Raw genomic sequence first — 22,500 nt, 5'->3', positions numbered from 1 at the left:
TGCGCTTTACACACTTTAAACTCTTAACACACTTTACACACTTTACACACTTTAACCCTTAGCTTACCTCACCTCGCTCTCTCTTCCTTTCTCTTCGTTCTCTAACTCCCTTGAACTCATCTTTCTGTTTGTCTCGTCCCTCCCCCTCTCCATCTCTTTCTCCCCCTCCCTCCCTCCCTCCCTCCTTCCCTCTCTCCCTCCCCCCCTCCCTCCCTCCCCCCCTCTCCCCCTATTCCTCCGTCTCCATCTCTCCCTTCCTCCTTTCCTCTCTATCCCTACCTCCCTCTCCCCCCGACCCTCTCCCTCCCTTTCTCCATCCCTCCCCCCCACTCTCTCTCCCTCCCCCCTCCCTCCCTCCCCCCCTCACTCCCTCCCTCTCCCTCCCTCTCTCCATCCCTCCCCCCCCTCACTCTCTCTTGCTCCCTCCCTCCCTCCCTCCCCCCTCCAGCAAGCGTTCAATGCCACGGCGGTGGTGCGCCACATGAGGAGGCTGCAGCTGGGCAGCAGCATGGATGGTGGGGGGGGCCGGCAGAGGAACCAGGCCCCCAAGGCCCCCGCGGTGCTGGCCCCCCTGGGACAGCCCACCCTGACCACGCCCTCTCTCTCCTCCCCTGCCGCCAAGAGCTCCTCCCCAGCGGAAGGGGGCCATCCCGCCGGGCGCCAGGAGTGTGAGGAACACGCTTACGACACGAGAACACGCTTACGACACGAGAACATGCTTGCAACACGCTTACAACGTGCAGGACACGCTTACAACACGCAGCACACGCTTACAACTCGAGAACACGCTTACAACACGAGAACACGCTTTCAACACGAGAACATGCTTGCAACACGCTTACAACGTGCAGGACACGCTTACAACACGCAGCACACGCTTACAACTCGAGAACACGCTTACAACACGAGAACACGCTTTCAACACGAGAACACGCTAACAACAAGAGAACACGCTTACAACACGCAGGACACACTTACAACACACTTACAACACGCTTACAATACGAGAACACGCTTACAACACGAGAACATGCTTATAACACAAGAACAGGCTTACAACACGAGAACACACTTATAAGACAAGAACATGCTTACAACACGAAAACACTTGGAGGAACCCAAGAACACGCTTGCAACATGAGAACACGCTTACAACATGAGAACATGCCTACAACATGAGAACATGCTTATATCATGAGAACACGCTTACAACCCGAGAACACACTTACAACACGCAGCATAAGCTAACAACACGCAGCACAATTAGAGGAAAACGAGAACACGTTTGGAACACATGGACACTTAGAGGGTAGAGAACACATGTTCACAACACACATCACACATGGACAGTTAAAGGGTAAAGGCCACATGTTTGCAACACACAGCACAAATATGGATACTCAGAGGGGCAGAGAACACGTGTGTTCACACCACATATCACACATGGGCACTTAAAGAAGTAGAGAATGGTTTGTGTGTGTATACACACACCAAACCACACACCCCAGGTTAACATGTGGTTTTCTCCTCCCTCCAGGTGTGTCTGTTCCTACCCCGGCCACGCCCTGCAGCCTGGCCTCCGCCGCCACGCCCCCCATCGCCTCTGTGGCCCCGCCCCCGGTCGCCACGGAGACCAAGTGACGCCAGATCCCGCGGGGGACCAGCTGGGAGGCCACCGCGCTGTGAGGGGCGAGAGAGAGAGAGGGAGGTAAAGCGAGGCAGAGAGAGAGAGAGAGAGAGAGAGGAAGACGGAGAGAGAGAGAGGTAGAAAGAGAGAGAGAGAGGTAAAGCGAGTCAAGTCAGAGAGAGAGAGAGAGAGAGACGGAGAGAGAGAGAGGGAGGTAAAGCGAGGCAGAGAGAACGAGAGAGGACGACGGAGAGAGAGAGAGAGAGAGAAAGAGAGGGGGTCACAGAGAGAGAGATAACAACGATGAAGATGATGATGATGATGATGATGATGATACAAAGGGCAGGCTCCTTTGCCTCCGATTCCTCTTCCTCCCCCCAAGGCGCACCATTCCCTCCCCCCCAGCTGCCCCCCCGCCCGGCCCCAGAGGAGGGCCGAGGACTCAGAACCCACCGATGGTTCTACTAACTGATCCCTGACCCCTGACCACGCCCATTTCCTCCACTGGACCCCCCCATTCCCCCCGAGTCAGCAGAACTAGCCCGGCCACCCAATCGCTAAGGACGTCCATCTTGTTCGGCCAGCTGTGATTGGCTAGTGAAAAGGGGCGTGTCCCGCTCCCCTTCCCCCTCGGTGGTGATTGGTTGACTTCCGGTGGCCGCACTTCCTGTCTCTCCACCGTTGCTACCCAGCTCGACGTCTTCTCTGCATCACTTAATTTAGCTTTACTCCCTGACGTCTGTCGGACAGACGGTAACTGGAACGTTAGGATTTTTTTATTATTATTATCGTTAGTAAATTGTGTGTGAAAAAAGGGACATTTGTGCGTACGTGTGGTGACGGGGGTTTTTTCTCTTCGGATGTTCGTCTGTGCTTGAATAAGTGCTTTTCAAAGGTACCACATGACTGTTGAATGATGTGACACGACTCAGCTCATTATCTACTTTGCACAGGCTGATGATGATGATGATGATGATGATGATGATGATGATGATGATGATGACGATGATGATGATGATGATGCGTCCTCGCGTAGGACGTTGATTGTGTCCGTCGTTCTGACCTTTGTAGAATCAGACGCAGAGAAGGAATTGTAAGACCGATAAGAATGCAATCCCCACACGGGCCACAAGGGGTGCAAGAGAGTTGTCGGAAAATATTTTTTTCTTACTTTGTTCGACTCGTATAACAATCTCACCCTTTAAGATTCACAGACGACGGTTATACATGCAGCAGATGTAAGGCATAAAGATAGGATAGTGGTTTCCGGCCAGTAGAGCTATAAACCAGTGGTTCACGGACGGCTCATGCCAGAATCGGCTGACCAGGTCGAACTACGACAACCGACGGATGAAACTGATCCCACTGATCCACCACCGCTTGGGGCTTCAAGTCCGAACTAGTTTAGTGCCTGCTGCCCATCCCTGTTCCTGTACAAAGTAAAAGCCATGTCTGTACCGCTAAAGCCATTCTCCTTGTGTTGCCGTGTCGCTCCAGCTCTCGAAAGAAGAAACACATGCTTTCAGATGACCTGATCTCAGGTGTTAGTTTCTGGGATTTTTTGTGTTGAAAAAAAAGTTCTTGGAAATGTTACGAAATCCAATGAAATCCTTTCCGGCTGCCGAGACGGACGTTTGAAAACAAACCAGAAGCATGTTCAGTATTTTTCGGGGGGCTGAAAAAGAAATTGCATCAAGAAATGCGGCCTCATCATTAAGGGGGGTTTTGTGAAACACAATATTCTCTTGTTATGATGTCTGTGTCTTCGTTGTCACTGTAAAGACCGACTACTATAATCCCGGTCCGAATGCAGCCGGGTAAAGTCGGACCACTTGCATGCGGTCGCCATACTGTGTCGTCCATTGTGTACAACACTGCGCCGGGTTCAGAAGCGCTCAGGGATTTATGCAGCAGCACTGTGTTTAAGCTCGCTAACTTGTTCCTTGTTTTTCCTGTGACTGTGATTTGGGTTTGTTTGTGGTGTTTTGTGTGAATTTTCTTGTTCATTGGGGGCTGGGAGTTTGAGCACCGCAGTACGAAACGAAAAACGGTTTTGGGAACCTGAGTGACTCTATTCTGAACTTTTACCGAAGTTCGGAATTATTTTGTGTTTGGTTGGATCGGTTTTGGTTTTTCTCGGCTCAAACGGAGGAGGAAGCTGAGCTTTAGTTTTGGATGATGTCAGATCTCGCCGAGGTGTCGGAGGCATCTTGTCGCTCGGACATATCGGATGCAAATCCTTCTCTTCGCTAACCCCTTTATCGTGATTCTAAGCCAAATCACAGCGCTTTGTGGGTAGAATGACAGACGGAACTGTAGATGAAATGTTGCGTTGATGTTTACAGATGGCACTGGTAAGCTCTGTGTTGTGCGGTGGGATGTTAGTGATTTAAGGAAACAGAATACTTTCTTTCAAAAGGGCTGACGACTAGCTGTCGACTAATCCCGACAGTTAGCTAATATTTGTGTCCGCCCTGATCGTAGTGCTGTCCAACCCCCCTCTAAAAAACCTGAAACATTAGAAACTACTAGGCTAGTGTCCCCCTTCAAATAGCCCACAACATTTTGAACTCACGGTTTTAAATCAGATGTCAACTGCTTGGAAGTGACAAGCTTGCCTGTGACGCAGGTGTGCATGTGTGGGTGTGTACAAGTGCATGTATGTGTGTGTATGTGTGTGAGGGTGTGTGTGTGTGTCTGAATGTGTGTGTGTGTGTGTTTGCGTGTGTCTGTGAGGGTGTGTGTGTGTGTGTGTGTTAAGTGCATGCGTCCGTGTGTGTGTGCGTGTGTCTGTGTGTGTGTGCGTGTGTATGTGTCTAAGTGGGTGCGTGTGTCTGTGTGTGCATCAGGGTCAACTATCAGGACATTAAGAAGTCCACCACCATCTGGGCAGCAACGATTGACTTTCCATCTGATCTACGTTTCACTTCAGTTTTCTACAATACGTTCCTTTAAAGAAAAATCAAAAAATTGTTTATTGTTTGGGTTTTCTTCTTTTTCAAATGAGTCTTACCATGGAAAGAGCTGATGTAAATAGACTTTGTGAATAGGATTCATGCCTGTCCAGGTACTATTTATGATTTTCCTGCTATTCACGCATGTGTGTGTGTGTGTGTGTGTGTGTGAGGGATGAAGTGATGAACCGATGAAGAGCGCTGGGCGGGTGAGTGAGCGATGAAGAGTGGGTGGGTGTTGATTGTATTCTCTATGAAATGTTTGATGTAAAAAAAAAACTATTAAAGCTGTACTCTCCACTGCGACGATGATTTCATGTAAACCCGAACTTTGATACACAATAAGGTAATCATCATCTGTGATGTCATGTCAAGTCAAGGTCTTTGAAAATGTGTGGTTTACCTGAACTCAGGTGCGTTTTGTCTTCTGTGTGTAAAATAAACAAGCCACAACGACACAAACTCCCTGAAGCTAGCATTAAGCAGAGGGAAATATGCTCTAAAGTACGCAAACCATGCGCATATCACTGACCAGCAGAGTTGCATTAGCCCAAAAAAATGCAAGCATGTTTAGAATTTTTCTTTATTAAACACACTAAAGGACAAGCATCAAAAGTTCAGCCTCAAAATGAGGTTCGATTGGTTTTGTACAACCTTATATTCCCTTGTAGTGTTGTTTGTATCTGTGTTGGTGTGACGGCCATATGGGAACACTTCTTCTTCATGTGTTTCCTGGCCAGACGTGTCTACTTCCTGTCCCTGTGGTCCCCCCCCCCCAAAAAAAAACCTAAGAAATGTCGGTTTGGCTGCCATAAAGGCTCTGGAGGGCCTGCCCTGTCTACGCCTTAAACGTCTGAAAAACACGAACTTTGTGAACTGAATTGTTACCGTGGTTACCAACCGGTGTAATCTTAACATCGGTCGGTTACCACGTAGACCGAGCCTGACACCGAGACGACGGTCGCCGTTTATTTTCCCGATGCCAGTGCTCGTTACCTTGTCCGTGAGTAAAACCCGATGTTCTTAGAAATTAAATTTTACGTTGTTAGTTAATTATCACCGGATTACGCTAGGTAGGTCAGGCATACGATTGGCTGGTCGAAGGAAGTTGACCAATCGGCACCCAGCATATAGTTTTAAGCATAGCCATGGGAACCCCCCCCCGCCCAATAGCAGGTCGGGTTCCGACGTTTTCTTGCATGCAACCGCCATAATCTCCAGATTTCTTTTGTATGCCGATGTCGTTTCTCGCTGTGCTGTGATGATGATGCTGATGACGATGACGAAGAATTTCTGTTCCACGGGGCTTGTATATCCGATGCCTTCGACAATCATGTTGCAAATATCAGTTACCATAACGACATGGGTCAAGGCAAATTATGTGTTTCCTTTTTTTTTCTTTCCTGAAATAAATCCCAAATGATGATGATTCCTGGTGTGTGTGTGTGTCTGCGTGCTTTTGTGTGTGTGTGTGTCGTGTATGTGCGCACCTGTATTTATATTGTAGTTGAGTGTATGTTTTATGTTTATCCAGCCCTCCAAAATACCGGCCAAACAACTTGAACTAGTTAATATCGAGAAGAACAGGATGTTATATCGTTTTATCCTCTTAGTCATCATCATGGAGAACATCTGAATTCCGTCCACTGAATGCATGTCTTTTCTTTCATAGAAATGAATGAGATTTATTTTCCTTGACTGCTTCTAATCCATTTTGTTATTTCCAAGAGCATCTCCCATAAGTCGAAGCCAACACATCTTCTCCCAGTAAGATCAACTGGGTCCCAGCCTTCTGTGGTTATACACTGAGAAGGTCTCCCACACACAGCTCCCATCACACTGGTGGCATCTGTCTCGGTCTCTCTCTCTGTCTCTCTCACTCTCTCTCTCTGTCACACTATCTCTCACCCTCTCTCTTTGACACACAGTCTCTCTCCCTCTCTCTCTTTGACACACAGTCTCTCTCCCTCTCTCTCTTTGACACTGTCTCTCTCCCTCTCTCTCCCTCTCTTTGACACACTGTCTCTCCCCCTCTCTCTTTGACACACTGTCTCTCTCTCCCTCTCTCTTTGACACACTGTCTCTCTCCCTCTCTTTGACACACTGTCTCTCTCCCTCTCTCTCTTTGACACAGTCTCTCTCCCTCTCTATTTGACACACAGTCTCTCCTCTCCTTCCCATCTTTCGGTATGGATCATTGGTATTCTCATCTTGTGACCCTGACGACCAGCCCCCCCACTGAGCAGGTCTCGCACCCAGAGCCCCCCTCACACTGGTGGCCCCTGGGCCTGATCACGGAGCCCTCCTCCTCCCTGGTCTGTGGGGAAACAGATCCAGCGCTGTGGGCTGGAGCCGGAGGAGGCAGAGCGGACGCACGGAGACACTCTGACAGACGCTGCCCACGTGGCCCCAGACGCTCGGGACAGATGTGCGGACTTGGCCCAGGAGAACAAACATCTGGATCCGTCAGCACCGACAATAAGTAACCCTGAGCTCTCTGCTACAGATGCTTTTTGAGGAAAAAGAGAGAGAGAGGTAAAGTGAGTCAGAGCGAGAGAGGGAGAGAGAGAGGGAGTCAGAGTGCGGGAGAGAGAGTTAAAGCGAGTCAGAGAGGGAGGGCGAGGTAAAGCGAGGGAGAGAGAATTGCTCTTGAACGTTCCCATCAGTTTATAAGTATTTCTAGTTTGATTAGAATCTTTGTTATTGACCTCATTCAATCTATTCTTGTTCTGCTGACAATGACTTCACAAAAATACTTCTAGCAGTGATGGGATCAGTGCCCTCAGCCTCAGGCCATAAGAGACGCATGGACCTGGCTTTTTGAAAGACATGTCTTAAAACATGATCTCATTACTACCTCCACGCCACCAGTAGGGGATTGTTTAGTCTGAGTTTGCATGCAATGACCTAGACGGGTGTTCACAAGGCCAGTAAAAACCCAACACCAAAGTTGTCCCGGCAAGGTGCGAGTTTACTACGTCTTTAACCCAGACAAGCCCGTTTACAGGCCTATCAGCGAGGTCAAAGGTCACCCCCGGCTGAGCTCGCTCTGTCTCAACGCCGACTAAATCCAAATTAAAGTTCACGGCTCAGTCTGGTCAACTTCCCTTGACCCTCTGGATCTCCTCACTCTGTTCCAGTTGTTTGTTGAATACTTCTTGTTATTTCCTCGTCAATCTGGGAAACAATTCCATCGGGCCGCTCAAAGGGGGACGCCGCGTGGAAACCATCTTCTGCAAAATGTCCGTCTGGAAGAACAAACATTTTTCCAAACAAGGCAGGAAGGGATGCTAGTTGATACAGCATGCTCCTTAATCACATCATCTGGGCTTTAATCACTGGCCGTAGCGATGATAAACACGGGTTGCTAGGGAAGGATGCATACAATGTAATATAAAGCATCTTGGAATGTTCGACGATGTTTGGATTGAATGGCCTGTTCTTGTATCCCTGATCAAAAGATGAAACGGTCTCTCACACACACTCTCTCTTTCTTCCTCTTTCTAGGTCGCGGTCTGTCTCTCCCTCTCTTCAACACACTGTCTATCTCACTCTCTCTTTGACAAACTGTCTCTTTCGCTCTCTCTTTGAAACACTGTTTCTCTCCCTCTCTTTGACGAATTATCTCTCTCCCTTTTTCTTTGACACTGTCTCTCTCTCTCCGTCGCTCTCACTCTCTTTGACACACTGTCTCTCTCCCTCTCTCTCTTCGACATACTGTCTCACTACCTCTCTATTTGACAAACTGTCTCTCTCCCACTCTCTATTTGACACACTGTCTCTCTTCCTCTCTCTATTTGACAAACTGTCTCTCTCCCACTCTATCTTTGACACACTGTCTCTCTCCCACTCTCTTTGACACACTGTCTCTCTCCCTCTCTATCTTTGACACACTGTCTCTCTCCCTCGCTCTTATTTTCACACTGTCTCTCACTCTCTCTTTGATACTGTCTCTCTTCTCCTTCCCATCTTTTGGTCTTTCACTCTGGTCAGTACAGATCATAGGTTTTCTCATCTTGTGACCTTGACAACCAGACACCCAGTCGCAAACCTTTAGACCTTTCACGCACACACACACTCAGTCTCCCTCTGGCGTGCAAGTGTGTATGTGTGTGGATGTCTGTCTGTGCCTGTTTGTGTGTGCCTGTGTGTGCGTTCCTGTATGTGTGTGTGTGTGTGTGTGCCTGTGTGTGTTTGTGCCTGTATGTGTGTGCGTGCCTGTATGTGTGTGTGTGAATGCCTGTTCGTGTATGTGTCTGTGCCTTTGTGTGTGTGCCTGTGTGTGTGTGTGTGTGTGTGTGTGTGTGTGTGTGTGTGTGGGGGGGGGGGGGGTTAGCAGGAATGTCTGGAGACGTCCTGCTGTTTGAGCTCGTCTCCGTGTCCAGAGACCCTCATTCCATTCTGCCTGAAGCCCCCGGATCCACCCGACACTGGAGAGGGAAATTGTGTGTGTATGTGTGTGTGTGTGTGTGTGTGTGTGTTTGTTCTTTGCAGTAACTTCTATGTTGGGGGTGTCTATACCTGAGATGTTGCGTGTGTGATTGTGTATGTGTGTGAATGTGTGTGGTTGTGTTGTTGCGTATGTGTGTGTGGTGTGATGCGTATGTGTGATTGTGTGTGTGTGTCTGTCTGATTGTGAGTGTCTAGTTGTGTGTGTGCACGTGTTATTGCGTGTGTGTGTGTATGCATCTAGTTGTGTGTGTGCATGTGTTATTGCGTGTGTGTGTGTGTGCGTGTGTGTCATCTCCAGATATTTATTGTCCTGCACTCGGTGGAGCAGATGGGGGATGATAGGCCAGAGGTTCAAACAGTAAAGATATAGAGGAGGGCGAGCCACATAGGTAACACATACAGAGAGAGAGAGAGAGAGAGAGAGAGAGAGAGAGAGAGAGAGAGAGAGAGAGAGAGAGAGAGAGAGAGAGAGAGAGAGAGAGAGAGAGACACACACACACACACGAGGAGAGAGATGGACAGATGTGAGACGAGATGGCTGTCTAGACAGCGGCAGAGTGACAGACAGATGGACAGATTGTAGGGCTTAAGAGTAGCATTAGTACATTAAACCGCAGCTTAACTTAAAACTGTATCCCACTTGACCCACTTGAATATGCATTTTCCGTCTTTTCTTAATTTACCTAATTGTTTTTGGTGTTTATTTCACCCACAATGCACCAACCCTCCCAGTCAAAAACCCTCTTCTTCTCTATCCCGTCGATTCATTCTCACCCTTTCATAGATTCCCTCTCCATGAAATCACTGATCATTACACATCAGCATAAAACAAGGATCACGCTGAATGGTTTCCATTTCCTAAAAGTACAAAATAACACATGATGGATATAAGCCGTACATCTTTATTCCTCTAATATTTCGTCCAGAACGGAATAGGAGAATTAAAATCATCAAAGCAGACGAATAATCCCAAACGGCGCTTGGCAGCGAGCCAATCATGTCGTCCCTTCTCTCGGCCAATCCGGAATGAGGATGAATCGTATCGTCCTTTCTGGCCCCCGCAATCTTTTTGATGTTTAATAGCAGGTGCACATGTGTATGAGAGCTGCAGTCATGAGCCTGCCATATGGCTAGAAGAAAGGCGTTTAATGGAATAATATCAGACCCATGCATCATACCGTAGGCCTATGGGCTTTAGTAATCCAACATTGTGGCGTCAACACATGCAGACCAGATTGATAATGAATGGGCCTGACCTAGGGGTGCACCAGTGTCTTTATCTACAGTATCTACAAGGTGAAACGTACACATTCCCCTAGGATGGGTATACACTGAAGGGTGAGCGTTTGTGCAGGTGTGAGCTTGGAAACGTTTCGCTGCTTCTCATTGGTTGGAACGCCAGAGAGACCGCCCAGCAGTCTCCCGCCGACCAATGGCAACAGCGGACCGACCCGAGTACAAGATGTGTGTGTCTGTGTATGTATGTGTGTGCGTTTGTCTGTGTGTGTGTGTGTATATGAATGTGTGTGTGTGTGTGTAGGTGTGTGTGTTTATGCTTGTGTGCATTTGTGTGTGTGCTTTTGTATGCATGCGTGTGTATGCTTGCGTCCGTATGTGTGTGTATGTCTGTGTGTGTGTGTATGTTTGTGCATGCGTGTATGTGAGTGCGCGTGTGTGTATGTATGTGTGTGCGTATGTGTGAGTGCGTGTGTGTGTGTGTATGCATGTGTGTGCGTACGTGTGAGTGTGTGTGTATGTATGTGTGTGCGTACGTGTGAGTGTGTGTGTATGTATGTGTGTGCGCATGTGTGAGTGCGTGCGTGTGTATGAATGTGTGCTTATGTGTGAGTGCGTGCGTGTATGTGCGTGCGTACGTGTGAGGGCGTGTGTGTGCATGCATGTGCGCGCGCACAGTGTTGAGGGCGTGTGTGTGTGTGTATGCCTGTCCGCGCGTATGTGTGTCCACGCTAAGCGGCGTTCTCCGTCTCATGGCTCCGCCCTTGCGCCCGCGGGGCGGCGCTGGCTCTCCTCCTGGGGGGCGATGGCGTTGAGGTGGTGCCCCGGCCCCGCCCGCCGCCTCCTCTCCCACCCGGGCCTGCAGCTCCTGGTTCTCCTGCTGGGAGCGCCGCGCCTCCAGCCGGGCGTTCCGCAGCGAGCGCTTGGCCTTCCGCACGCGGCCCTTCAGCTGGCGGTTCCTCCGCTCCGCCGCGGCCAGGCGCTCCCCGCAGCTTCCTGCCGCGCTCCTCCTCCTCGAACAGGGCCTCCTGCACCGAGGAGCACAGCAGCTGGGGGGGGGGGGTGGGAGGAGGAGAGAGGGGGGAGAGAGAGAGAAGAGAGGGGGAGAGAGGGGGAGGGAGAGGGAGGGGGGGGGGGAGAGAGGAGAGGGGGGGAGGGAAAGGAGGAGAGAGGGGGAGAGGGGGGAGGAGAGAGGAGGGGGGAGAGAGGAGAGGGGGGGGAGGAGGGAGGGAGAAGAGGGGAGAGAGGGGGAGGGAGAGGGGAGGGGGAGAGAGGAGAGGGGGGGAGGAGAGGGGGGGGAGAGAGGAGAGGGGGGAGGAGAAGAGGGGGGAGAGGGGGTAAAAAGCAGAGAAGGAGAGGTGGGGGAGAAGGGTTAGAGAAAGAGGGAGAGGAAAGAGAAGAGGGGAGGAGAGATTTACTTTGGGTTCAGGTTCAGGGATATTTTTTCGGTTACGTTTTTACAATGTGAGCAGCATCACGTGCAAAAACACACCCACCACACTGTTTCCATGTGTGTGTGTGGAATCGGTCCGGTCTTCCTAAGGCCCCTTGTGTGGGCCCCCCTCTGACCTGGCCAGGGGAAACTAGGCTCCTGGGGGCCCCTGAAGAGAGCCCCCCCCCCCCCCCCCCCCCAAAGTTTTCCAGGCGTGTGGGGAGCCTGGTGCGGAGGTCATTCAGGGTGAGTTCATAATATTGCCACTGAACCCTGTGTGCGTTTCCATGTGTGAGTACCTGTGTGTGTGTGTGTGCGTGTGCTAGTACCTGTGAGTGCGTGTGTGTGTGTACGTGTTATAATCCCTTCATAGAGTGGTACAAACCAAGAACGTTACCTGTATTCATGTTACAAAGTAATACATATTTAATTCACTTTAAGGATAGTTTCTTCCTCTACAACCAAACGATGTGCTGGGTCACTGAAACAGTTTGGCGCCCCCTATCTCTGAGCTATTCTTTCTCCAGTCCATCCCAATTAAAACCTTTAATCGATCGTTAATAATATATAACATATAATCTATGATGGACTTCCATTACCGCACACTGTGTTTTGAGTTAGTTGGTTTTTCTAGATAAAACAAAATGGTGGCAAACCGTCTGGGACACACATTGTTTACTTGTTCAGAATCTCATGATTGTGGTGCCTGAGTCTGACTCCAATGAGGGCCGGTTCCAACCAGAGAGAGATGCCATCATGTGTGATGGCTCCCTATCTCAACAGAGTCGGCTCTGTTCCCCTGCTTATGTACCCTGATTCACATCATTGATTCACTGTCCCTGTTAACCTAAGGCCAGCGGTCCCATAAACACACACACATACACACACACACACGCATGTACACATACACGCACAGACACACACACACACATATACGGACAAGCACACATGTATGAACATACACATGCGCGCACACACACACACAAACACACATAGATACATGCACACACACACACACATGTACACTCACACACAAAAACACACACAATCACACATATCTGGACACCACAAACACCACTTGAATAAACTGGTTTATAGATTATGTGTGTTTATGGCTCAATTGAAGAAGATATGCAGTGCTTTTTCCATAGAGGGGGGCGGCATTTACTCAGCTAATAATTTTTTGAGCATGCTCAATAAATTGATGCAGTTTAGAAAAATGTCCAACATATTTGACCAGCATTGTCCTCCTCAGACTCAAGTGTTGTTGCAGTGACATGCAGGCTGGCTTTACAGCTGGAGTTAAAGCTGCACTATGTAAGTCTTTGCATTAGCTACTACTAGCGGCTTGAGGTGTACCACAATTAATCCAGTAAATCTTTCTCCCAATTGAGAAATGTTTAGAGAATGGCATCCTTGAGAAACTTTCGAGTTCAGATCTAATTTGAACGGAGTAAATAGCTGCGCTTAAAAAGTTACACAGTGCAGGTTTAAAACTAGACCAGAACTACAGGAGCCTGGGTCAGCCCAGCCAATCAGAACACCCCCCCACCCAGACTCCCTGCTGGGCCCGGGGGTGTGTTTATAGGGCTCAGGGAGGTGGTTAGAGGGGCTGGACCAGGAAGCATTACCACAGCATGGGGGCCCGGGAGAAGGTAGGGAGTAACACAAATATAAACACACACACAGGCACGCACGCACACACGATACACACACACATACACTCACCTTCACAACAGAGGTAAAATAGATTAATTCACAACACGACAAACAGACACATACATTTCCTACACAGACTCTTGTCCCAATACTTTAGGATCCCACAACACCTAAGTAGTGTATACACACACACACACACACACACACGTTCACACCTGTTTCCCCGTGGTGTTCTGTGTTGATATTTCCTGTGCTTTGCGTCTGCAGTAGAGGAGGTGGAGGAAGAGGAGGTGGAGAGGAGGAAGAGTGGAGGCCCCTCTGATCTCACCCTGCCTTAGGCCGGTGTGTGCGTGTGTGTGTGTGTGTGTGTGTGTGTGTGTGTGTGTGTGTTTACAGTACTTAGGTATTGTGTGTTCCTAAATTATATTGGGACAAGAGTCTGTATCTTTGTTAGATGTGATGCCCGATGTGTGTTGTAAAGAAAAGTGTAATAATTGTAAGTATTGTGTGTGTGTGTGTGCGCGTGCGTGTGTGTGGTGTGTGTGTGTGCGTGCGCGGGGCGGGGAAGGAGCAGGGGGTACAACGGTAGTTAAAGGATATGGAAGTGTGTGTCTCTCTGTACTTAGCAACACCTAATTAGAGAGTGAAGAGAGAGAGAGAGCAAGAGAGAGAGAAACCTAAACAGAGAGAAAGGAGAGCAAGAGAGTAGTAGAGAGAGAAAGACAGCGAGAAAGAGAGTGAGAGAGAAGCTTAACAAGAGAGAGAAAAGGAGAAAGAAAGAGGGAGAAAACCATGAGAAAGAGATAGAGAGAAAAGAGCAAGAGAGAGAGAGCAAGAGGGAGAGACAGAACAAGAGAGTGTGAGGGGGGAGAGAGAGAGAGAGAGACAGAGGAGCAGTGTCCTCTTTAAGAGGGGAGGGGGGGTTGGGAACATCTACCTTCCCACGGGGGTAAAGAACAACAAAAACTCAAAAAACAATCCAAGAGCAATAGAGAGGCAGCTGATCCAACGATGTCCCCCCCCCCCTCACCCGACCTCCCCTTCTCCCACACTAGTGTGGCCCGGAGGAGATAAGAGGAAACTAACTCAGATAGGGGGCTAGCGTCCCGCCGAACGTGATAACCAATTACATTTCTGTCAGGGGCGCTGGAAGCACCTAAGACTTGACGTTTCATTTTTTGCGAGCGGGAAAGAAACGCTGATTCAGCATCCGGTCGACAACCGCCGCGAGGCCTGCGTCTTCACGCTGTGTCTCATCGTGTTGTGAGTGGATACCACGCCAGGGCACGCCTGGACAGGAAGCAGAACACCTGCCTCCTGTTCCGGAGTGCCCTGGCCTGTAAGGTCACACGTCTCAAGACCCCCCCCTTCCATTCCACCCCCCCACCCCCCATGTGCTAACTCGTTTCTCCCTCTCTGTTAGCTGTGTGTTTAACCCCCCACCTCTGTCTCCCTTGACACACACCCACTCACCACACATCTCTCCTTGACCTCTGACCCCTTGAGCTGCTAATTACACACCTGACATCCTGGAAGACATCGCCATGGAGGCTTACCGGTCTCCAGATGCTTATGTAGGAGAGAGAGAGAGAGAGAGAGAGAGAGAGAGAGAGAGAGAGAGAGAGAGAGAGAGAGAGAGGCAGCTGAAAGTGTGTTTGTATATATATGAGACGATAAACAGCAGCATCAACTTAAACCAGTGGAAATTACCAAACCACAGCAACCAGAACCCAGAGCCTTAAGGCAGTTGTTAGCTGGCCAGAAACACAATCTGTACAGCTAACCCCCCCCCCCCCCCCCCCCCCCCCCCCCCCACACACACACACACACACACACACACACACATTCACTCACTCACTCACAAACAACACCTAGAATCCACAAGCATGCAGGCTGACACCAACCACAGCACATACACTCAAGGAACATGCCAGCACAAACACATACAAGTTCCACACAATTACCCACATTAATATCCATGTGGCCAAACACACACACACACACACACACACACACACACACACACACTCATACAAACAAACACTGTGCATAGCTTGAGGTACATACATGCACCCTAATACAGCGATCTTCATGCGGTTAACCCAATCATGTATTAACATTCATGTGAACACCTGAGACTGTTTCACACTCATTGATTTATTGAACCCGAGGCACAACCCGGTTAGGGCCTTGATAACTCCACCATAAGCCCACAGCACTCCGTCACATGGACACCTTCCCTAACAGGCAGCATGCCTCATGTCCCAGGTTAGCGTGCACGTCGTAAAACACACACACACACTCACACACACACACAGTACTGCAGTGAAGGACGGTATGTGAAGCACCTTCTGCCCGTGGGAGGGGGGGGGGGGGTCTTCATAACCACAGCCTCTCCTCCTCAGAGATCTGAAGAGGCTAATGACCACTCCGGCCCTACAGACGGCCCCGGTCGCTTCGGGGCAGGCAGGGTATTGATGTCGTCTTCGGAGTCAAAGGTCAAATAACAGAGATAGCAGTGGTTGCCGGGGTGACCGCGGGGTGTCCAGTTTCCAGCCGTACCGACCTGGAGCTCCTGTGCTCGCCAGAGCCGTGGAGATGTCCTCAGGTATGCATTGACTATTGACTGCGTATGCGGGCTGGTGAATTCCTTCCAAACTAATGACGACTAACAGATGTTAGAGGTACCCGGAATGGATTTTACTGGACGGGAGTTAACAAGGTCTCCCTCTTTCATCACCGCAGCCCTCACCACTCTCAGAGGTCAAAGGTCACGGAAAAAAGACCCCTGATAGTGGTTATTATGATTCCTGTCTCTCGCTCAGTCTCAGTCTCTCTCTCAGTCTCTCACTCCGTCTCTTGTCTCTCTCACAGTCTCTCTCTGTCTCTATGTGTCTCTCTCTCTGTCTGTCTGTCTGTCTGTCTGTCTGTCTGTCTGTCTTCCCTCTCTGCATCTCCCTGTTTCTCACTCTCTGTCTCTCTCTCTGTCTCTCTCTCTCTCTCTCTCTCACTCTCACTCTCTCTCTCTCTGCTCTCTCTCTCTCTCTCTCTCTCTCTCTCTCTCTCTCTCTCTCTCTCTCTCACTCTCTCTCTCTCTGGTACTATGGGAGGATTGTCATTTCAATGTAAATGCGGGAGGGTTTATTGCTGTGGCACATGCATTTCCTTTGCATGTGCGTGTGTGTGCGTGCATTCCTCTGGTATGTGTGCACATACCAGAGTTTGCGTATGCATGCGCACGTTTGCGTGTTCCTCTTTGCCTCCTGAAGGTCAGTCATGTGACCCATCACTCACCTCGGCCAGGAGATATATACACATATAGCCGTAACCTTGGCCACAGCCAAGGTTACGGCTGCCCCCCCGTTTTATAGGTTGGCCTTGAAATCTTGTGTGAATGTGTGTGTGTGTGTATATGCAGTTGTGTGAGTGTGTGTATAGGCGTTGGTTTTTTGAGCCTGTGTGTGTGTGTGTTTGTGCATGCGTCTGTGTGTGCAGATATATTTGGGTGTGTATGTCTGTGTGTATACGTAATTGTGCCTTTTGGTGTGCTGCGTGCACGTGCGTGCGTAGATCTGTGTGTGTGTGTGTGTGTGTGTGTGTGCGAGCATGCATCTGTGTGTGTGTGGTGAGCAGATGACATTTGCTACCAGGTAGGATTTATCTTTCCATCTGTTATCCGGCTCAGAGGACCAATCCCCCTTCCTTCTTAGCTTGAACACACACAAACACACAAACACACACACACACCCACACACAAAAACACACACATAAACACAAAAACACCCCAACACACAAACACAAAAACATCCACACATACAAACACACACACACACACACACGCACACACACACACACACACACACACAATCCACCTATCACAACCACGAACACATAAATACCCTTTGCACCACTTAAAAAAGGAGAGACTGCTCCACATCTCTCTCTCTTTCTCTCTCTGTGTGTTTGTGTCTGTGTCTCTCCCCCACTCTCTCTCTCTCTCTCTCTCTCTCTCTGCAGGTCTCTGTCTCTCTTTCTCTCTCTCGCTTCATCTCTCTCTGTGGGTTTCTCTCTCTCTCTCTCTCTCTCTCTCTCTCTGTGCAGGTCTATGTCTCTCTTTCTCTCTCTCGCTCCATCTCTCTCTGTGGGTTTCTCTCTCTCTCTCTCTCTCCCCCACTCTCTCTCTCTCTCTCTCTCTCTCTGCAGGTCTCTGTCTCTCTTTCTCTCTCTCACTTCATCTCTCTCTGTGGGTTTCTCTCTCTCTCTCTCTCTCTCTCTCTCTCTCTCTCTCTCTCCCCACCTCTCTCTGTGGCTCTGTGGCTCTCACCCGGCTGTCTTCCTGCTGGTGCCAGTCCATGCTTGTCAGGTGGAGTGGTTGGGGGGCTTGGCTGCTGCTGTGTGGACGGAGCAGTTGGGCTGGGCCGCTGCTGCAGTTGGAGAACTGGAACAGGCTGGAAAACATGCGCTGGTTCTCCAGCGTGTCGGGGAAGATGGCGTCCTGGAAGTTGACGCCGTGGGGCAGGATGTTGTAGTTTTCGTCCATCCTGGGTGGAGACAATACAAAATGGCCTGTTTGTTTACGTCTGTCTGTCTGTCTGTCTGTCTGTCTGTCTGTCTCTCTCCATTTCTATAAACAGTATCTGTCTCCCCCTCTCTCTCCCCCTCACTCTCCTCTCTCTACCTCTAAGCCTCTTCTCTGTTTCTCTCTCTCCATCTCCCCCTCACTCCATCTCTCCCTCTCTCTCCTCTCTTCTGTCCCCCTCTCTCTCCCTCTCTACATCTCCCCCTCTCTTTCATTCCATCTCCCCCTCTCCCCTCTCTTTCTCTCTCCCTCTCTCTTCTCTGTCCCCCTCTCTCTCCCCCTCACCCTCCTCTCTCAATCCCTCCCTCTCACTCTCTCTCCCTCCTCCTCCTCTCTCCCTCCCTGTCCCCTACTCTCCCACCCTCTCTCTCCTCCCCCTCTCTCTACTTGATGGAGATTTCTAAATAAACATTTTTCATTCAAATGTCTTCAAGAAATTTCACCCTGAGAACGGCAGCTCTAAAGTTTAATTGATCCACACGTCCAAACATTCCCGATTTATTTCCCTCGTTTAGTGTTGGGTCTCATGGAAAGATACATTTTTAATGGACGCATATTTAATTTTATTGAAGTAAAACTTTGACAACTTTTTCCTAAACTTTGTTGTTTAACGAATACGGTTCACTGAAGTGTTCTGCACATTGGGATTAAACAATTACTAAATGCTTTTACGTTGAATCCTTACCGGAGGAAGAAGATGTACGAGTAGTTCTCCATCACCGTGTGCGACTGGCACGACAGGTACCCCAGGCCGGTGAGGTTGAGCCGGGAGCCCGCCGGCACCTCCAGCATGCTCCCCCAGGCCTGGTCGCACAGCAGCTCCACCTCCGCCGAATAAAGCAGACCCTCCTCCGCGCCCTCGTACCCGTAGCCGTACGGGTAGGGGAGCGAGTTGTACAGGCTCCCCGCCCCACCGTGATACTGCTCCCGATGAATGGCAAGCACCTTCGCGTATATGATGATCTCCGCCAGCTCTGCGCGGCACACGTCGCTCAGGGGCCGCCACTCCGTGGGGAGCTGGCAGCCGTGCGCGAGGCTCACCGGCCACGCGCACAGCACGAGCGCCGTGACGGAGAGTGTCAACAACATCCCCGCGACAAAAGCCCGCGAAATCAACAACTCACAGAGGCTCGAGACATCTGAACCGTTAAAAGTTAAAGTGCAAACCGAAAGCTTTCCATGGTAGTTCACTTCGTGTTCGTGGTCACACCTGGGTGTCACCTAACGACCTGGCAGGTGATCCGTAAGTGTTTTTACTTTGTCCTTGTTGTATATTTTGGTGAAGAAACCCACAGACAGTCCGTTGTTGCCGTCTGGGTTTGTTCTCTGCTCACACCTCAACTGACGACCCCATTCAAAGACATTCCACTGAATCATCCCCCTTCAAGATGCCCCCCTCAGCCCTCAGGCACCCTCGTTCCGCTCAGCCAATCACAACGCTCCAAAGTTTGCAGCCAATAGCCGACCAGGACTTTTTCTCCTCAAAAAGTTTTCCTTTTCCTTTATTATATATATTTTTTTACAGCTGAGCCGTTGTTCCGCAAAAATTGCTTTCTGACGTTAAACACACACAAAATCCAAATACTATACCGCCTACGTGTTGTGTTGATGTTACATGTGGGGATATGATATATAGGGATTAAATAAGGTTGACTATAACAAAATAGGGGGCGGGTTAGACTACAGATATAGTTACAGATGTAGGCTATGATGTAGGCAGAAGTGGCAAACTAACTGTAAATTGTTCTTCATTTTAAAATGCAGCATTCAAAAGCAAAACACTGAGTCTGAAAGAAACCCTTGCTATTTATTTTTTCATTTATTTATGTAGGCCTATTTATTTATGCACTGCTTTGTTTATGTGTTTATTTATCTATCTATTATTTGAACATGTGTTAAAACAGACAGTCCTTAGTTTGATAGCCCTGCTAAAATTGGATAGCACAATACTGCCATCTGGTGGACAGTGATTTGACACACAGTCCTAATGAGATCTCAATTAGCTTTTGCGCACGGTTCACATTCAATTGGCTTGATTCAGAATCAACAATCAGAAAGAGTTTTATTCCCAAGTAAGCTTTCGCATGCAAGGATGTGTTTGTGTTGTATGAGTGCAGAAACGTAAGATATTATATTTATTATATTTCATGAATTTAATTTAATTCCATTTTTGGCCTTTGACACAGCACAGAACTTGTATTTGTTTTGACATTTCATGTTTGCTCTGTGCTGTGGAGTCATAGTGCATTGTGTCACACGAAGTGCAGTACCCGGTACATGAATCAAGTAAGTAATGGATTAAAGGGCACATGAGGCCCGACTGCACTTTCACCTAGTTTGTCTCGGCCCGCACACCTAGTTGGCCCCAGCTGACCTTTTGTCAGGCATTACACAACTTTGCTGGCCTTGATCTAAGCAAAATACTGTGTGCACATGAGTGTGAGTGTGTGTGTGTGTGTGTGTGTGTGTGTGTGTGCATGAGTATGTGTGTGTGTGTGTGTGTGTGTATGTGTGTGTGTGGGTGTGTGTGTGCATGAGTGTGGTTGTGTGTGGGTCTGCGTGCATGAGTGTGTGTGTGTGTGTGTGTGTGAACATGAGTGTGTATGTGTGTGTGCATGCAGGAGTGTGTGTGTGTGTTTGCAGATGAGTGTGTGTGCGTGCATGAGTGTTTGTTCAGGATAACTATCACTGTAAAGTTTCCCATTCAAGGAGTGGTTCCCAACCTTTTCTGGTTCTAGCTCTGAATACGTTTGCTACCCCCACTTTAACGTTTTGTGCATCTGCTTCCACAAAAATAGTTTTTGTCCAATCAACATCCACCGATAATATCAAAGTAATGGGGGACGTCATCGCATCGCTCTACCACACCCTAAGTGAGTAATAGTAGTTTTCTTGTGGCTATGATTCATTAGGAGTTCAGTTCAGACATACAGCACGTCTATGAGGCCTTTAAAAATAGAAAATAGTTTGCCTGAGATTGAGCCAAGGTTGGGAGTCACTGTGTTTGTGTGTGTGTGTTTCTTTAGTCGACCATTATTGTGTATAGTGCTGAGTGGATACACAGGCCTGTGTCCATCCCACACTGTCACGTGTCATCCACTAGAGGGAGGGAGAGAGAGAGAGAGAAGGAGACAGAGAGAGAGAGAGCTGGAGAGAGAGAGAGAGCTGGAGAGAGAGAGAGAGAGAGAGAGAGAGATGGAGAGAGAGAGAGAGAGAAGGAGAGGGAGGAGTGAGAGGGAAAGAACGAGAGAGAGCGAGAGATAGGCTGTGTTGGAATTAGTCCTCCTGTCATTGTGTTGCAGTGCACTACTAAATATACATCCATATTGCATCGTCAAATAAGTGTACAACTGATACAAACTCCCCCAATTCTTATTAAATAGTGTACTATATAGTGTACTCTGAAGGGAAAAAGTAATGAGGGGGCAAGTGAGCCAAATCAAACACAGCCAGCCATAGAGAGAGAGAGAGAGAGATCTTGACAGAAACTGAATTTAAATTTGCTCATAAAATTGCTTACCTGCTCACTGTGTGTGTGTGTGTGTGTGTGTGTGTGTGTGTGTGTGTGTGTGTGTGTGTGTGTGTGTGTGTGTGTGTGTGTGTGAGCGTCTGTCACTGTGCCACCGAAGCGTCAGCTAACTGTCTGTCGTGTGGTTGAGAACTGTTCGTACAAGCGTGCAATAACATTTGGTTTTTTAGAAATAGTACAAAACAAACACTCAGGTCCACACTACTAAGTCAACGCAGTCATTCTCCGGAAACTTCCGAAAATAACCGGCTAAAAGTACACAAAGAGTACTGAGCGGGTTTGTTTTGTTTCTAGCAATAGTCTCCTCTAATCTCTAGCGAAGTGGTTGCCAACCTTTGGTGGACACCTTAAGGTGTCCGTCTAACTTAAGAACGTTTGTGGACTTGATATGCGAACCGTAACAGAATTATAAATACACATGCAGTGTCTGGGCAAAGAGTGCCAGCACCCCTTTATACAGAACGTTACTTTCCACTGATCCCAGTGGAAGGCCAGTGGGAACAGTGGAAAGATGAAGTCAGCAACACTGCTTATTCTCCCACTGTGTTTATTTAGCAAACACAAATTAACATTAATGGAAAACCTTACAATGGAAAACATTTGATGGAATGCACAAAGCACCACTGCTTTCGAAACCATAATGCTACATAACACATAAGGCCTATTTACTGAACAGCATTCGTTTCCTTTATTTTCAATTTTCGATATTGTTTTTCTCTATAATACAAATTTATCCATTTTTCCGAATTCAGAAGAAAAGCGGACCCCCTGATTGAACCCTGCTCTGGTGTTCCCAGCATTCTCCCACCTGGAAAGGCCGACCTATGACTCTCATCATGACAGACACTAGGTCAACATTTACGGTCCGTTGTTAACAGGTGACAGTGGAGCTAGACATTAGCTTCCTGCTCTCTCAGAGGCGCACCCAGGAAGTGACACGATTTAAGTGTTATTAAATGAATACAGTAAAGGAAGGTGTGAAGTCATAGAAGAAGAATGGTTACCAAATCTTGCACACTATGTCATACGATA

At 48.7% G+C, this 22,500-nt stretch overlaps 2 protein-coding genes across 2 annotated transcripts in view; one reads left to right on the top strand and one right to left on the bottom strand.

The window, feature by feature from the left end:
- The window catches only part of LOC307075266 (calcium/calmodulin-dependent protein kinase type 1D-like), a gene marked incomplete at its 5' end in the record, with an annotated part of 48,662 nt that extends 43,676 nt beyond the window's left edge, over positions 1-4,986 (top strand). The window contains 2 exons of the mRNA XM_079735807.1: positions 449-668; positions 1,538-4,986. Of these exons, the coding sequence (XP_079591933.1) occupies positions 449-668; positions 1,538-1,641 (324 nt within the window). The 3' untranslated portion in view covers positions 1,642-4,986. The remainder of the gene's footprint in view (positions 1-448; positions 669-1,537) is intronic.
- A 5,909-nt stretch (positions 4,987-10,895) lies between these two features.
- Positions 10,896-19,189, bottom strand: ccdc3a (coiled-coil domain containing 3a). Its single transcript, XM_079734566.1, is given in 5 exon segments — positions 10,896-11,119; positions 11,121-11,254; positions 11,256-11,318; positions 17,685-17,901; positions 18,625-19,189. Coding segments are annotated over 5 exon segments (918 nt in total). The 5' UTR covers positions 19,029-19,189; the 3' UTR covers positions 10,896-11,019.
- Between the last annotated feature and the right edge of the window lie 3,311 nt (positions 19,190-22,500).

The sequence above is a fragment of the Pollachius pollachius genome, assembly GCF_949987615.1.
Source record: "Pollachius pollachius genome assembly, chromosome: 4".
Lineage (NCBI taxonomy): Eukaryota > Metazoa > Chordata > Actinopteri > Gadiformes > Gadidae > Pollachius > Pollachius pollachius.
Note: the sequence above shows the minus strand (reverse complement) of the source record. Positions and strands in the feature narration are given on the sequence as shown.